The sequence below is a fragment of the Dysidea avara genome, chromosome 1 (genome assembly GCF_963678975.1).
Source record: "Dysidea avara chromosome 1, odDysAvar1.4, whole genome shotgun sequence".
NCBI classification, from domain to species: Eukaryota; Metazoa; Porifera; class Demospongiae; order Dictyoceratida; family Dysideidae; genus Dysidea; species Dysidea avara.
In genome coordinates, this window is record NC_089272.1 from 61,567,272 (window position 1) to 61,586,100 (window position 18,829).

At 36.8% G+C, this 18,829-nt stretch overlaps 1 protein-coding gene, 1 long non-coding RNA gene and 1 pseudogene across 6 annotated transcripts in view; 2 read left to right on the forward strand and 1 right to left on the reverse strand.

The window, feature by feature from the left end:
• Nucleotides 1-211: 211 nt before the first annotated feature.
• Nucleotides 212-16,305, reverse strand: LOC136239733 (zinc finger SWIM domain-containing protein 3-like; annotated as a pseudogene).
• LOC136239842 (uncharacterized) lies at nucleotides 6,435-7,402 on the forward strand. Of its 3 annotated transcripts, none has more exons than XR_010693608.1 (7): nucleotides 6,435-6,575; nucleotides 6,628-6,669; nucleotides 6,725-6,790; nucleotides 6,844-6,898; nucleotides 6,995-7,045; nucleotides 7,099-7,189; nucleotides 7,245-7,402. It is a non-coding gene; the product is annotated as an uncharacterized lncRNA (long non-coding RNA). The 3 variants fall into 3 exon arrangements; XR_010693607.1 differs by having other exon boundaries at nucleotides 6,436-6,575; nucleotides 6,951-7,045; XR_010693609.1 differs by lacking the exons at nucleotides 6,725-6,790; nucleotides 6,844-6,898 and having other exon boundaries at nucleotides 6,451-6,575.
• The window catches only part of LOC136239756 (kynureninase-like), a 35,450-nt gene continuing 29,692 nt past the window's right edge, over nucleotides 13,072-18,829 (forward strand). Inside the window, exons 1-2 of one of the 3 annotated variants that reach the window (XM_066030482.1) lie at nucleotides 13,072-13,422; nucleotides 17,337-17,445. In XM_066030482.1, the coding sequence (XP_065886554.1) occupies nucleotides 13,245-13,422; nucleotides 17,337-17,445 (287 nt within the window). In that variant the 5' untranslated portion in view covers nucleotides 13,072-13,244. Of the gene's footprint in view, nucleotides 13,423-13,471; nucleotides 16,022-16,057; nucleotides 17,446-18,829 lie in introns of those variants that run through there. The other 2 variants (XM_066030490.1, XR_010693592.1) reach the window with 2 other exon arrangements.

The window sequence follows — 18,829 nt, forward strand, 5'->3', positions numbered from 1 at the left end:
CAGACCATGTATGTATGAATATGATATACTATAATTGTATATCCCGAGTATTACAAATTGACTGCTATACACTGGTGTGTATACATCATGTGTAATAGATATACACAATGTAGTATAGCTTACCACAGCTTGTTGGCATGGTTACGTGGGCACAGTACATACAGCTAACTTATTATTAAATTCTTATGTATTCTGTGCTATTTTTTAAGAATTTATGTATAAAAATGTAATTCAATAAACTGTAACACACACAACAACAGCTCCATTGTCATCCCAAGTGGCATTAATTTAAGCTTGCCTTTATGTAGAATTACATTTGTATAGAAAAAAAACATTAAGATGTTCCCTGTCACGGTGGCTTTTCTTCATCTACACCAGGCCTGACCCAGTTGGTGGTTGCTGTACATCAATTCAAGCCATACATGTAGTACTATTTTCACCAGGCTGCATCTGCCAAGACATAGTTATTTTAAAGAGCACATAGGCTACAATTACCAGTATAAAATTTATGGTACAACTTTATAACTGACTGAAAGAAACTGCAAAAGAACAGTTGTAAAGTTGTAAATGCTCAGAACAGTTGTAAAGTTGTAAATGCTCAGACATACAGTACTTACCAGTTGTATGTCATACAGCTTCAGTTCTCTTCGCTGACTGAATCTGCAAAGGATATCAGTTGTTAGTGAACAAATGCTAGCAAAAACTTACCAGCTGTCCATCGTACAACATGGGTACTCTCTGTTGAGTGAATCTGCCAAGGATATCGGTCATTATTATACAAAGGCCGTGGTCATACTTAGCAGATGTCTGCCGTAAACTTGGGTACTCCTTGATGGCCGAATGATATTGGTTGTTAGTGCACAAAAGGCTATTGCAAGTTGTCCATCATACAAAGACCATGGTCATTATTGTCCATTGAACAACTTGAGTATACTTTGCTGACTGAATCTGTCAAGAATATAAGCTGTTATTAGTATGCAAAGGCCATGATCATACTTACCGATTGTCTGTCATTATAACTTCAGTACTCTTTGCTGACCGAATCTACCAAGGATATCGGTTGTTAGTGCACAAAGGTCATCGTACAACTTGAGTACTCTCTACTGAGTGAATCTGGCACACTTTACTGGTTGAATCTACCATACCAAGAATATTAGTAGTAAGTGCACACAGGCTATAAGTTATGAGGGACAAAACTTTGCAAAACTGTGTAAAAAATGACTTTAAATTCACAAAAATCTAGAGAGCATCATTCGAGAATACATTACTTCACTAAGGTAATCACTATAATAACCTCAATGATTTCATCAATATAATAATTATATAGAAAACTGTCAATATTCACAAATTTGCAAGAATTTCATCCCTCAAAAATTTCTAGCATTTGTTGTCATTTCATCGATGCTTTTTTATTATTATATAGAAAACTGTCAATATTCACAAATTTGCAAGAATTTCATCCCTCAAAAATTTCTAGCATTTGTTGTCATTTCATCGATGCTTTTTTAATTATACAGTATTTAGGCATACTTAGCAGTTGTTGGTGGAACATGACTGTTGGCATACATAACATCTATGTTTTTGGGTAATGTCGTACACCACATTTATACCGCTGCAGTACCGGGAACATTGGCTTGATCGTCATATCGTACACAAAGTATTAGGAGGATCTGTACTTGAAAATTATTATTAAGTCCTATATAAGGTAGGTAGTCAATTTAACTTTTAGGAACAGTATGTAAGCCACAGTGGTAGTTAGCAACATGCATACATACATTTGGCCAAGACTGTGATATTAATATAGTCACCTGTAGTAACACTAGTCGCCTAGCTGGCTACCTGTTCTTCCTTAATAAATTTTGTTACAAAGGCCAGCTACCCAAACATTTGATAGCACACACTGAAAGAACAAGTAGGCTTTACATAATATACATTTAGTACAGACTATTCAGGCGTAGAGAAACATGTGTAAAACCACTGGAAGCGAACACATGCTCACCTCTTTGATATGATTGGTTATAGTACCTATCTCTAATGAAAATTTTAATGAGCTGGACACATGCAAGTGCTGTTGTTTTCCATGAGTAATGGTGCACCGCAGTGCTGATTCACTGGGTAGGCGCGACCACATGTCTGCACATCCCAGACCAAACTCGTTTCTATGGAATTTTCTATTTAGCCAAATTTTCTGCTGACTCCTTCATAACTCTATAATGTTTAGCACTATGGGTATGATTTCAGTTAAGTCATACAAGAGACCAAAAAGTAAGCTGCATACTTTTGTATAGTGTGATGGAGACTTTAGTCTATAATAAAAATGATTCATTGTAGATTGGTCACTTACTACGCACAGTGTAGAATTATTCACAGATTCTTTAACTATATGTATGTGATTACACCCAACATTCTTTGTTTGTGTACAGTCATGAACATCCATTGTAATGCCAGTTTACAGCAATGATTGCCATTTTACCAGACCACCACTGGAACGTGAAGCATGACAAAGTGAAACTTGACAATCTATGAGGTACATACAGGCTGCTGTTGCTTCCTCCAAGAAAATTTCGTAGATCCTCTGAGGATGAATTATAGAGAAATTTCAGTAATTTATCATAATTGTCTCAAATGCTGATTCACTGGGTAGGCGCGACCACATGTCTGCACATCCCAGACCAAACTCGTTTCTATGGAATTTTCTATTTAGCCAAATTTTCTGCTAAGTGACTAACCGACCGACTGACGCCTTCATAACTCTATAATGTTTAGCACTATGGGTATGATTTCAGTTAAGTCATACAAGAGACCAAAAAGTAAGCTGCATACTTTCGTATAGTGTGATGGAGACTTTAGTCTATAATAAAAATGATTCATTGTAGATTGGTCACTTACTACGCACAGTGTAGAATTATTCACAGATTCTTTAACTATATGTATGTGATTACACCCAACATTCTTTGTTTGTGTACAGTCATGAACATCCATTGTAATGCCAGTTTACAGCAATGATTGCCATTTTACCAGACCACCACTGGAACGTGAAGCATGACAAAGTGAAACTTGACAATCTATGAGGTACATACAGGCTGCTGTTGCTTCCTCCAAGAAAATTTCGTAGATCCTCTGAGGATGAATTATAGAGAAATTTCAGTAATTTATCATAATTGTCTCAAATGCTGATTCACTGGGTAGGCGCGACCACATGTCTGCACATCCCAGACCAAACTCGTTTCTATGGAATTTTCTATTTAGCCAAATTTTCTGCTAAGTGACTAACCGACCGACTGACGCCTTCATAACTCTATAATGTTTAGCACTATGGGTATGATTTCAGTTAAGTCATACAAGAGACCAAAAAGTAAGCTGCATACTTTCGTATAGTGTGATGGAGACTTTAGTCTATAATAAAAATGATTCATTGTAGATTGGTCACTTACTACGCACAGTGTAGAATTATTCACAGATTCTTTAACTATATGTATGTGATTACACCCAACATTCTTTGTTTGTGTACAGTCATGAACATCCATTGTAATGCCAGTTTACAGCAATGATTGCCATTTTACCAGACCACCACTGGAACGTGAAGCATGACAAAGTGAAACTTGACAATCTATGAGGTACATATAGGCTGCTGTTGCTTCCTCCAAGAAAATTTCGTAGATCCTCTGAGGATGAATTATAGAGAAATTTTAGTAATTTATCATAATTGTCTCAAATTATGTCTGATCTCATATCACTCACTGGTCTGGTTTCATTTAGCCACTAGGGTATAACCAGAAAATGCCAAATTCAAGTATTTTAGTCATCATAGTGTAAAAACAGTGTGTGTGTGTGTGTGTGTGTGTGTGTGTGTGTGTGTGTGTGTGTGTGTGTACTGTGTAGCATAAATATTTATTATGCATATGTGTGTGTGCATTTGCATGTGTGTACTGAGTAGCATAAATATTTATTATACATATGTGTGTGCATGTGTAATGTACTGTAGCCTACCTATACACACATGTAGGCTCACTTATCTCGTTCATTAAAAGGATAAGCTTGATCACTGATGCAAGTTCCAGGGGAGACCAATTTTCTCCTGCAGTGTAGCCTTCTCCATCACATCGTGTAGGTACTGTAGAAACAGTACACACCATAAACCTTTCAGTAGCCACCCACACTATGAATAGGAATACATATATACATGGAATCCTTGCAGCACACTAATCCCTATAAACACTGTAATCAACTAGGATGACCTTCACACATACCCGTACAAACATATGACACTCAGTTACTGTAGTAGCCCTACGTGGAATTTAAAAAATCGATGCACTAAAATTTTCTCCAATTTCCTTCTTCTATAGCTCATTTAAATTGCCATGCACTACTCTTTCCAACGAAATCTGAGGTATCTATCATGTGTCATGAGATATGTCTTTTATTGCATTTCGCAATACAAAATTTGTTACACCAGGTTGGTTGGGTCATTGTGGTGCCAAAATTTCCATGAATTAGATCATTGTGCCCATAGAGGGTTGCTCTACACATATCACACCTGAAAAGTTACCAGACACAAAGTAGGCTGTACACAATAATTAATTTTACAGAAACATATTGCACATACCTGTTAGCTGTCATTTTAGCCATGAGCAAACATTTTGTACAATGATTGTTTTACAGTATACAGTCAAACCTCTCTAATGCGACGCTCAATGGGAGCCATAGATTTTGCTGAATCAAGGAGGTTGTTGGATTATCAAGTCACCTCTGTAATCCGACATTATACAATATGTCAGATTATGCAGTAAAAAACAGGTAAAACAGATCACACAATGTTTTTAACATGAATTAATTTTAGAATTTGTAAGTATTACAGCTTTTTTCTATTACTGTCAACCAATTAAATACTTTGGTTGCTTAAAAATTATTTTCTGTGATTATTCTAATGCTGCTATTATTCTCTGTCAGATTACAAAGGTCAAAAACAATGCATTTCCAAGTCTAGAGAATCAAAGTTTGTGTCAGATTACGGGGTACAGAGTTGTCAGATTACAGAGGTTGTTTTCTATACAAAAATGTTGGTAAAAGACATTTCGGTCGGATTAGAGAGGATTCTGGATTATGCAGGTATTGGATTAGAGAGGTTCGACTGAATATACAATTACTGTTTTACAGAGGACACCTGCATAACCTGGACACTTAGTTGAGGCCCCAAAGTACCAGCTTTTACATGTAAACTGACCTGGAAAATCAGGACATCTTAATAATCAGGACATTTTTGGTTGATCCCAAGGTGTCTTTAATACACAGGTTCCACTGTAATGAATTTATATTTCATTTTGAATATCAGGACACCCTCCTATCTCACATAGCTAGACCAACGTTTTCGGGGGAAGTTCCACTGCTTGGTGCAAATTGGCAAAGCCATTCTATTCTTACTGTTTAGGTTCTGAGACTATTATACTTTAAAATGTGGCACAGTGTTTGCTTGAACACAACAGGATACAAAACAAGCATGTTGCTCAATAGCGAAAGGCTTAGTCAGTCTGGCTATGCGAGATTTGTTGGACTCCTGAACATACATACAAACTAAATCATCTGTACATAATACTTGATACATCACTCTTAACCTACACTTTGGATGGTGCATGGTGGTCTATCAAAGTGTCGTACCAATGATGGTGACTGGCTATACAATATGACACAGTGGGACATACAAAATGACACAGCGAGACATACAATATGACACAGTGAGACACATAATATGACACAGTGGGACTAACACGTGCAAAAGCAGTGATGTCATGCTTAGAGGTGTGTCCAGAATGAGTGTGACTATTCAAACTGGACCACACCCATTTTTCTCCCTACAAAGATAAAGTGGTCTAGCCAGTTGAGACTAGTACATAAAGTATAACATGCTTAAGCAATCTGTAAAGGACAATACAAACATATCATAGATCCTTTACACTCTAAGGATCTATGAACATATCCACTCACCAAGAGGATTGTATAGTGCAGGGGCGGATCCAGAGTTTGGAAAGAGGGGGGCACCTTTCTGAGAAACAGTTGAAGACCAAAAAAAAAAAAAAAAAAAAAAGGTCAAGACAATAATAGCTAGTTATCCTTACCAACTATATCACGTCTGTTATGTAAAATAAAATCCTATTTATAGCTTCATAGGTAAGCTACACTGCCTCATGAACATTGTGACTGCTTTATTAGAGTAATTGACTGCTCTATTAGAGTATCTCGATCTTGTATGCAATTTCTTGAAGGGGGGGGGGGGGCATTTGCCCCAAATGCCCCATCCTGGATCCGCCACTGTAGTGAATGTAGTATTCACAGCGGAATCAACACTAATAACTAACTAGTTACTGTCTGTCCAGTTTGCCACATAACTGTGGGAATTTGCGCGGTGGTCTAGGACGATGAGCTCTTCCAGAGTATCAAATCACGTGATTCGTAAGTGTTCGAATTTATAAGCAACACTAGTTTTACAACCGGATGCAGTTAGACCTCTGTTAGCTAGACGCGCGTAGTTGTATCGCTCTCAAGACTAGGTCAAGGCGTCGTGCGCCACTAGTATCACGGTAAGCGTACATGAATTGTGCGTGTGGTTCATTAAAGTTTCTGTTTATGTAGTTTTGTCTTTAGGTACAAAAGCAAATACAACACATTTAAAAGGTTTGTTAGTTTACTCGTTGTCTATACTGTTTTACGGGCTGATGATTCAATGCAGGTACTGTATGGAAGTTGCTTTGGCGGAATAGTTTGCTGCATCATGCACTGACATAATAATAGCTTGGTAAGCAGTAGTGCTTCTTTCTTGCCAGCTTTAATTTTTCTTTTCAATGATAGTGGCAATGGAACTGCTGCTGCTTATTATGATTGCACAGCATTTCAATAGTTACAGGTATGTCTGTTGTCGTATTACTGACTAACTATTTTAAGTATTCATTTTGTAGGGCTGAATTGTAGAATCACATGCTACTGATACTTTGTTGTGTAGATGCCAGGCACATGATCATGATTGAGTTAACTGTGTTTACGCAGTGAACAGGTATAATAGCTTTTCATAGTTGTCTATTGGAGAATACACCTTTTCTATTGTAGAACAGTGTGTGGAGTTTAGGAGATGTGAACTAGGAAGAAGAATTATGTCCACACATGTACATCTGGTGAATTTATCAGCTTCGTTTCATTGGTAAGGCCACAAAAGAGCATTTGAATCATTGTTAAGTGATCTCTTTTGTCTGTAGACGTCGTTTGATGATGAGACCTATATAGAAGAAGAATGATGTACCTGCTACTTTTATCAAAGTGAACACTACTGGACACATTTCATGTTGTTTACTCAATGTTGTACAATTTTAATTTTTTTAATATGAATCCTCTAATCTTATAATAGTAAAGATATTCACATCAGATATACTACATTGAGTTACACCACAATTATACATTGGTGAGTATATCAAATATGTATTTCTTACATATGCACATATTATACTTATGTAAACAGAGGTTATACATGTGGTTAACCAGTAGTGTATAAGTCAATTATACTCATATTATTATTATTATTATTATTAAAGCTTTACAGTGGCCTGCACTGAAGGTCTGACAGCAACATGTGCTGCAGCCTTTGGATTAACCTAACCTAACACACTGGAACTGGAGACTTAAAGATTACATGACCTAGCTAACAATAAGGGAGTATGAGTATTATATTATACATAGGGAGTATTAGTATTAATATATTATACATAGTAGTGTAAATGGTATCTATACACAGGTACAACCATGGTGTATAACAGATGTGCCACACATGTGTATCCTTGGTGTATATCATAATAATACATCAGTTATACACCTATGTATTTCAAATGTTTTGCATGGTGCAAGAGATTAGTTGCTTGAGTTAGCCCCCCCTTATATAAATCCTAGATCCGCCCCTGGTGAGCACTAACAGATTATTAAAAAATTAATACCCTATAAGATTCTATAATTGTTCTGATCAAGTAAGTGCTGCCTGGAACCTCTCTTTATAGTATAACTTCAGATTTACTTACAACTTTCATCCTCTGTTGCTTCAAAAACTTCATCTGATTCTGATACTTCTTCAGTTGATGGAAAATCTGTGTGAATATTAATCACATCACACACTAAGGCTCACGATCATTCATAGCAATTTATCTTCATTGATCTTAACTTTTTGGTTATTTTCCCAAGCATTGACTAACTGTTGTAAGAGTTCTAGCCTTCTTGTAAAATTATACTTTGAAGTCTCAGAGCTAGCTTAATTTGTGGTAACTTTTGAAGCACGCCGAAACTTCTCTGACTGCAGAGAAATAGTAATAATGCAAAATATTTAAATACACCTTTACCTGAGACAATATCCTCTTTTTTGGAGATGAAAATGTTACCACAGAGATGTCAGCTTCAGTAGTGACATGGTCATCTGCTAAAAACACACGCTGTTGCGACTTGTAATAGGGAAGTGACCATCGCTTGTCACAGAGGGACTCACTGAACATATCTAATTTGGCATTCGCTCTTGCAGCAAGAATGTGTCGACAAGGAAGTCGCATAGATTTCCATGACATACATTGACACGACACAGCAGTGACTTCAATGTTTCCTTCAGCTGTAGAATGGTGATACAGTTTTGGCCCATCCTCCGTAAACCTGACCTTATCTTTCAGTGTCATCTGCTTTGCCACAAAGTCATATGCATATGGTGTCAAATACTACATGTAACTGAGAGATGCTTTGTTAGTTGGAGAATGAAATGCAACAGGTACTTTTTGGACAGTTGTGCTTGCTTTGTAGTCACGCTCAGAATGCAGCACTCTTAATATTAAAAAAACTTCTCAACAAACTCCTCCAGTGTAGAATAGCGATCTATAACTGATTTCAACTTGGCATTTAGTGATTCTAATCTGTTGTTGGTACTATTAAGGAAAATGCCACTACTGTACTTCATTCCCTTTGCCCATTGATGTCGGATTTGATGCCACTGCTCATTGAAATAATTTAACACAGGTAATGGGACAGTTGATTTAAATGTAGCGTAAAGCTCAAGGTACTTTTCTTCGCTCGTCGCATATGCCATATTCTGTAGCAAATCTAGGCAACAATTTCTTTGGCCTGAAGTTATGCCCATTTTCTCCATGGTGATTTCACGTCGAAAAGATCGAAATGTGTGGTAAAGGCAAATCAAAAGTTGAGCTGACGGAAAGCTTTTAGAGAGAACCTCTCTCTCTGAAATCTTTATCAGACATCAATACCCGCACTGATTTCCATGCGGGGTTATGCTTCTTAAAAATATTCATGACACTGGAGATTGCTGCTTCAGTCTCTTCAAGCAGCAAAAATGCAGCAACTACTTCACTCTGACCATTGCCATTCTCTGCAAGTAGTATATAAAATGGAAACCGTAAGTTTACCAATTTATAGGTAGCATCTATGCACAAAAGTTCTGGATAAGCTGTAAAATCTTGTTTCATTTCTTTATCTTGAAAGTATAGACCGCAGAGAACATTGCTGTCATTTACTAGTACCTCCACAGTAGCACCTATACATAATTTCAATACATGTGCAATAAAATTACACAAATAGCTCAGACATAATATGTAAAATTTAACAGATCATGCATAATGACGTGTGTAGAATAGTCACATTATCCATGCATTGTATCCTTAGATGATTACTGGAATATCCTAATAGTTTCAAGTGCCTACATGCATACAAAAGATTGGTTGCATGCTGATTTAATTTAATTGCATGTTAATTTTTAAAAACCAATAATTTTGTAATTGGAGCAAGAGTTCAGCACAGGTTATAGCTATACAGGCTGGTTTTAGACTGCCTCTAACTGTTTTTACACATAAGTAATGAATGTTTATTTTATGACAACTCACATATGTTTGTTATAATGCATCCACCAGAGCTGACATGATACATGTAACTTTGATTAGAAGCTTGCGAGTATGCACTTACAGCATAATAGCACCTTCATAAGAAAGTGTTTATGAAATAAGGACTGATGCTGACATTGCTAGCAACCCATGCCGTAATTGTGTCAACTCATCCCTTTGGCTCCCTCCTGGTACTTTTACATCATGTCTGGACAATTGTATTATGGTCAGAAATCTATGCAATTTGACTGGATTTTTGTTGAGTGTCCGGAATAGGGATGTTATCGTAAGCTATGAAAATTTGTATGTATGTATGTATATGCATACATTACTTTCAAAACTCTATAAATAAGTTACCATATTTGTTAGAAAGATTGTTTGATACCAGATCATTCTTTGATTTACCAGACTTCATTTCTGCACTGAGGTTTGTTAAATCTTTAAGGAGTATTACTTTCCCTGATATTGCCGCTAATTTGTCTTGCACCATCTTTTTGTTGGCTTTTACAGCTAGATATTTCTTTGCCTCACATTTCTCTACTTCGGACAGCTTCCTCTGATGAGGTAGCTGGCGGAATAATTCCTGTAAGTTCAAGCATATATATTGCACTGAATCACTTAATCAGCTTGCAATTACTTTGCTAATTTCATGGTTATGGTCCTCATTAAAACGTGTCACCAGTAATCCTTTGCCATCATCAGTAGCTCGCAGTGACAATACAAATGGACAATCTTTTCGATATGTTCTAATAGTTCAGTCAAACAAAATATTTCTGCATATGAAATTAAATTGACTCACTTAGTAGCTCTCTTTCCCTCTCCTTTTGCCTTAAACTTTCTTCCACCACGTATACAACCATAGGTTACCTCATAGTACCTGATTCGCTTGTCGAGGTATTTGTTCACTCTCTTACATGCAGCTTTAATGGTACGTGAATCTCTTGTCCACAATTGCACAGCTTTCTGCATTTGGTACAAATTAAGTTTTTCTTTCAATTCATCATAACTGTTGAAAACATCATTCACTGAAAAAATAGCTTCTTCTCTAGAGCCACTTTCTACAGTGAAATCAGAAGCAATATCTTGGGATTGGCACTCCAACTGCTCAAGTATTAGCTGTGGTGTTGACGACTTCGATGATGGTGGTGATCCTGTGTCAGGTGGTGATCCTGTGTCAGGCGGTGATTCTGGTTGTGTTGCCAATCCTACATGAGGTATGGATCCTGCCTGAAGTGGTAATTCTATCTAAGGTGGTGACCTTGCGTGATGTGGGGATCCTGCAAGAGGTGGTGATTCTGCCTGAGGTGGGGATCCTGACTGAGGTGGTGACCCTACTTGAGGTGGTGATCCTTCCTGAGCTGGCAATCCTACTTGAGGAGGCTATTAATTAGACTCTTTATATGACTGAATTACTATAATTTGTATACTAACCTGGTAAAATAATATGTATGATTGCTACTTTAATACTTCTGCTTCATGAACTTCAGTGACATCTGTGTCATCAAATAAAAACCATCTGTCTTCATTATGAATGTAAGCAACATAATGACCACTTGTTGCATTTTTCCCTGTGTGAACAACTGAAGCTTGCAGGCTATAAATAAATTCAGTCTCATTATCATCCTATAATATACAAAGTTTTACTGATACAACAATAATCCATTTTATAAGAGCTTACTTCATTGTGGTGAATAGTGATTTCACTGAGAATTTCCATTGGTGAACATATTTTGTTAATTCCCTCTCTTGATGCCTCAAACTTTATACACACAACAGACAAATTGCAACAGATAGTACAATATGGATCACATTCCTACCATTTGATGTGGACTATAAAAATTTCTGGCAGTGATTTAGCACAATACTTGATTTCAGCACATGTTTTCTTCTGACACCTACGAAACACATACACATGTATAGTTGTACACATAATAGCTTAATAATTGACCCGGTCTAACAAAGAGACTTTCTAGCCTTTTCACTTTTCTACCTTTGAGAGCTCATAACTTTTTATCTAGATGGCCTGTGGCAGTGATATTTGCACACCATTTTACAACAATGGGAATCCTGACTGAGGCGGGAAAATTTCAAGGAGATATCTTTTTTCACAAAATTGCAAAATAGGAAAGACTATAAGTCCCCTTTGTCTTACCGGGTCACTGATATGCTAAACTATACACAAATGCTGACACACTGCGTATATCTGGTGCACACAATGTGTTTTTATACCAATACCTTTCACAATAATATTTGTTTAAACCATCTAAGTCTTCTGTCTTATTCAGTTGTTCCACAATAGCTTTGGCAAATGGAGAATTAAAAACCTGCAAAGTTCACAAGGGTGTAAAGATAATGAAGCGGTGCAGTGTGTGTTGGTCCATACTTGAATAGGGTAGACAGGTATGTTCAAGTGGTTACATTGAAATGTAGCTTTTGAAATGTTCTGGCAGCTATTACATGTAACTAAAGAATTATATATAATAAACATGTATAAACACGGGAGTACACAGCTGCAGTCTACATGACATTCTGATGATGTGATACCTTCTGTGACCATGTTAAATTGGACCAAGTCATCGACAGTAGCCGCAGCAGCTGACCCACTGTTTAATATTCCAATAAGCAATTCATGTGCATCAGCTTGCAATCCAAGTCGCCATCTGGAGATAATTCCTGCAATATATAGCGTATAGTGCTGATTCAGAAACAATTCAAACAAAGCCCACACTCACTTGGTATATACTTCAAGAAGATTACAGGAGCAATTACTTGTTCCACTACACACAGGTTTTCTGCAAAACTAGATTAGATAGGCTCCTGAGCTGACTAACTAAGTTATCTAACATAAAAGCAACGAAAAAAAACTAATCAAGTATTTCTGTTGACTTTGACACTTAGAGACTCACTTTCGCCACCATCAATATCACTAGCCTCATAAGAAGCCCACAGGTTCAGTTTCGCAACAATGGAACTCGTATTAAGCACTGCAGCACACAATTCAGGAAACAAGTGTTTCCTTTATTGATCAAACCAAACAAACCCATCAAACTAGTTCGCCGCACTCTCGCGCCTTGACAACAATTGCAATCTCGCGCCTTAACAACGACTATCACGTGATCTTTACCGGCTCTTTAAGGAATTTATTTTGAGCGCCGGTACCGGCTCTATAGTCACTTCGTATAACATAATGACGATTATAATAATGAAGCTGCCATAGCAACGAGTGAGATAACAGCTACCAATCAGTTACGTAGCCACATAAAAACTAAATAACCTCGGCTGAGAGCGAGTTAAGGTTACTAACGAGTAGCTCACACTGTACGAATTTACACTGACCGAAATATGGGGAGTAATCACGAAGTCTCAGTTCGGCTGTTGCAATTATCCAAGGAACAAGGTCTGGAAGTGAAGGACGACCGATTTGCTAAGTATTTAGATAGTACAATCAAGTGGTCGCTGAGAGATCAATTCCACATACCTACGATATCGGAAATGCTGGGAGACGACGTTGCGGACAAAGGTACGTACCGCATACACGTGTTAACCTCAAGGTCAACCTTCACTGTTTCAAGTTATACTGTGACATTATAATTTGCTTATGATCATGACCTCTACTGAGTGGTTAGCACGTAACTACCTATATAGACTAATAGCTGTATAGCTACAGTACTACATAGCGTAAAGGATCTATGATACCTACTTACCTGGTGTTCTGGACCAAGGTCACGTCTTAGCCTATACCCGGCCCACATCATGTAGCTAGCTATAATATCCGATGTAGGCGGCACCTGAAGTTGTCACTATCGATTTGTTCTTCCCAGTCTACACTACACTATGAAACAGTAAAGTTTAGTAGTAGTAATTAGAACAGTAGAACATACTGCTCAGCTCTGAAGCCCAGCAAACATCATGGATATGAAACCCAATGTGATTTTAGCTAGTGTCTAGTTAGCTACATAGCTATTAAACTACTACTGAACTATACATACTTAGCTAAGCTATATTACGTAGCTGATTTTGGCATGAGCTCAGGAGCAATGGTTCATTTTAAACCCTAAAGTATTTATAATCACATTTAATTGTAACACAACAAAGTGAGATGTGTGCATTGGTTAGTTTTGTACATGCACATAAGCACTGTTTTCATTATTATTAATTACTAGGCAGACAGCACAGCTGGGATGTAAAATCAACAATAGCGCAGTGCATGTTACAATCAATAAGAGTATGTACACTACAATTACTAATTGTGAACAAAAAGTATATGTATGTGTTACATAAAAAAAGTTAGCTACAGTGCGTATGCTACAATTACTAATTTTAAAAAGTAAATTATAGTATGTATGTTACCAATTATAAACAGTAAGTTACAGTACACATATACAACTACTAATTACAGACAGTCATAAAGTTATAGTGCGTATGTTACAATTAACAGTAAGTTACGATACGTATGTTATAATTACTAATAAATAACTTACATAATTGATTTGTAAAACAAATTAGAGTACTAGCTTCGATAGCAGGGATAGGTAGTAAGTTCCAATCACGAAAAGTCGTTAAAAAGTAACTATTATGATAATGATTAGATCTAGCAGTAGGTATGTTAAAGTGAAAAGGGATGTTGAATCTAGTTAAATGGGTGGTGGTGGTGACTGTTGATGTGTAATGAGATGAATACCGCAAGTAGCTATAGACATGTATGTCGTGAAGAAAAGATTCACCATTGTTAATGGTGATTACAAATACTTTAGGGTTTAACTGTATCTGTTGCTATGGTAACATATGTTTATTGTGCATATAATTTACACATATGAACTATACCTATTAACACCATTGTTAATGTAGGTTGGACTGTAGCCACATGTAGACTTCGGTTAGTACACCATGTATTTGCTGTATAGTAAAAAACTTTAGTGGTAAAAAACTTTGGCAAATTGGGCGAATAACATTACAATCGCCAAAGTTTTATCCGCCAATTATTTTTAGCAATCATATTAGCCATGTTGAAAGGATGGGTCAGTATTGAAGTATCATGCATGGGTATTTCCAAGTGTTCCCTTTGATTGTCGCAAGGTTTATTGTCCGACAAGAGTTCACAAAAATCCAAACATTCTCATTACAAGAACCAGCGAATGACTTGTACAGTAGCTAGTACCTGAATGGCTTATACGGTAGCTAGCTACCACTCGAATGCAACGTTGCTACGTACAAGTGATTAAAAGACTTGCTAATTAAGGGGTGTGGCAGCCATTTCCATCGTGAGTTGTCATCCGGCCTCAATGTGCAATGCAAGGGATAAAGACTCGCGATTGAAATGGCTACCACGCCCTTTAATTAGCAAGTTGTTTAATCACTCGCACTTGTGTGTAGCAATGTTGCATTCGAGTGGTACAGTACGTGGTAGCAGGTGAAGCCCCATTCGCCAAAGTTTTTTTCGTCAATTTTGCAATAGTGGGTTTTCACCGAACTTTTACCACCATAGTTTTTTACTATACGGTAATAATTTTACCATGTATTTAAAATATATATTAACTATTTTCCATGTATTTACTATGTATTTAACTATGTGTGATAACTTTTATACCTACACATGCAGCTCTGTTTACTTAGTAGTAATATTGCACTGAGCCCTGCACAAAATTCACAAATCATCTTTGTCCTGTGATCAAGGTGAGCTAGGGAGTAAAGCAAGTGTCCCAGTGAAGCCAAAACAACCATAGCTTTCTTCAAACTCACCAAAAATTTAATACCTTCATACAAACGGTGAAAGATATAATTAGGTTTAACAGACAAACTTTAGGGTTAGGGTCAGGTTCAGCTTTGGTTGGGTGCAGTTTATTCACTGTGCATTCTTCTTGACTTGCATTTTATAAGGCAGAAACTGACTATAGAAGTAGTAGTTGGTTCCATTCAAGCTTAACACTGGGTTCAATTCCCCAGTCCACCACCATTGTTTTCCCATTCACTACCCTTTTTAGTTGCACAAGTTTTCCGTTACAATGCCCATTTAGATCATGATCCAACTGCTGTATGACAGCCCAGCACAACACCAATGGAGCTGTAAAGCTATGCAATATAGGGGGTGTGGTCTAGATATACTGCTGGACTCTAATGAGGTAATGCACGGTTGGTAAGATATGGTAGAAGTGATATTCTCTGAAACACATTAATTTGATGTTGGTCACCCGACATGTGTAGCTCGACTAATAGTATATGTAGCTATTATATATTGTACTTACAATGTAACAGTTGAAGGTTTAAACAAAGTAAAATGTTGCATTTTAATTGTAACATTATGGTAGATGGGATATGTTTTAGAATGCCATGTCAGGTGAAAATCACTCCTTTAATTGTGACTACATTGTCATGTGGTGTATTACACAGATCATTGATACTGCTTCTAGTTTATTCAAAACTTCATTTGAGCTGGTGTCATATGACTATTATGTGCATGCAACCATATAGCATGCAAGCAGCCAAGTAAAGAAGATTCCTTATATAGCTTCTCTTAATGTACAAGTAATGCGCTTAAGTACAGATTGAATGCAGAAGGATTTCAGATTCCCAACTTGTGTGTAACTTGGCACTTGCATAGCAAGTTGCTCGGGCATAACAAGTTGCTCAGGCATAGCAAGTTGCTCAGGGCACCTGATCAACATTCAAGACTGATTTCCTACAACACAGGCTTTCTGGGTCTTAATAAAGATTAATAAAATTTCATGTGTGTACATAGCGATGTTATTAGTGTAGTTCATACTTAAAAAGGGGAATTAAACCATTTGACACACATACATATTTAATTAACAGTAAAGCAGCATGCATAGCTGCTAAAGTATAGGGATTATTTGCACATTATGGGATGATCCCTTTCGTTTCAGCACTTTATTATAATGATCTCTACCTAAATTCCTCAAATACTGCCAAGGCCTTTGAAGGGGTTGTGAAACTGGTTTGTGGTTGATGTTTTTGGGTGGAAATGCAAACTTCCCTTGTAGCTATTAATTTAGTACCACTGTACTACATGATAATTCACTTTGTGGTCAAAGCAGTCATAAGATGTTATACCAACAATGACTGAGTTGGCCTACTTTAAGGGTATAATGAACATTCTGTCACTTGGGAATATTGTGCACCTACGTGACATATTTGTGTAGGACATTTGTACACTTATCACCATCCCATTATATAACTTTTTTATGGATGTCACATACAATATCAGTGTAGCCACACTTGATCATCAGCGAATGGTTTCATTATTTAAAGCCTGGCATATGGCTATTCATAGAAGGTTTAGGCTTCTCTGTGTGACCAATTCTATTGTATGTGTGTATGTGATAACAATTCATGAATAATCCACAACAAATGAATTCAATAAACTAACTGGAAAATATAAGAAATCTATACACAGTGGATAAGAGTATATCTTTATAGGTTTGGATGGCTCCAAGCAATGTGTTTATATGTATGGAAATGGTTTGGGCTTGCAGCCAGTTGATACACAGAGGCTAGTTAATGAAGAGCTCTACAAATGGAAGACTAAGTATGTCATTATAATGAACTGTAGCTATCACAAATAACATGTACATTTGACACATACACACACACACACACACACACACACACACATGCACACACACACACACACACACACACACACACACACACACACACACACACACACACACACGCACGCACACACACACACACACACACACTCACACACACACACACATATATGCATATTTAACTTTTTGCAGTTACCTGGTTACTATTATGTGTGCATCTGTATAGGTATAGTTTGGCTGCCTTGTTATTTAATAGATATATCCAGTTATGATACTAAATTGCATATCTGAAATTTTCCAATAAGATAGTCTGTTACAATGGACAAGAAGGGTAACAGCAAAGTAAATTGTAATATCCTGTTTACCTTTATAAGCATAAAATCAGGCCCAAAGGTGACCTAGCTGTAATACTTCCAATAGGTATACATTTAGTGGAATTTTAATTTCTGCTAACAGACTTGGTTTTTTTCATTTTATCTCCATTATTTACATGTTACAACACGGTTCCAAATTTAAGATGTCAACCTAAGAAACAGCTTGATATTTATTTGAAGTCAATAGCGTATTCTACTCCAAAGTTATGATCATTTTTATTAGTTATAAATTCTTTGAATTTATCTGCCCTCAAGATGTAAATTACTAATGGGAAGTTAACTTTATAAAATGTTATGGCTAATACAAATGATCATATCTTTGGAATGAAATTACTAATTGACTTCAAATGAAGACCAAGTTGTATCTTTCAACAAGACCTTCAATTTGAAACCATGTATTAATGGTATATAAAACAGTGCCTGAGGGAGATAAAACCAAAAGTGATGAATTTCAATGTTAAAATGGCCATAAAGGTCACCAAAGGTCAAATATGTAATGGCACTATATCCGAAAGCACTATATCCAAAAGCACTATATCCAAAAATAAATGCCACTTAAAGCACAAACTATGTGCTGAGTTTGATGCTTTTCTCACAAAGTGCACAGAATCATATTTATGCGCTATGCCGCTCTACTATATGTATATGTTAAAGCATAGCCGCGAGTGCTATATGAAAAATAAAGTACAAGGCGCGCGGCCGAGATGCTAATAAAGCACGAGGCGAAGCCGAGTGCTTTATTAGCATCGAGACCAAGCGCCGAGTACTTTATTTTTCATATAGCACGAGCAAGGCTATGTTTTAAATGATTTATGGAACTTTCTAGTCGTGTAGCTTCACCATACACTAGGACTCGTAATTAACAAGCGTTGCACGAACTATTAGCAGCCTGAACGCACACAAACTAGTTTAACAAAGTAACTCACGTGTATTTCACCATAGTTTGGCATAGTAGACGTTCATTGCATCTTTTGGCAGGTTTTGC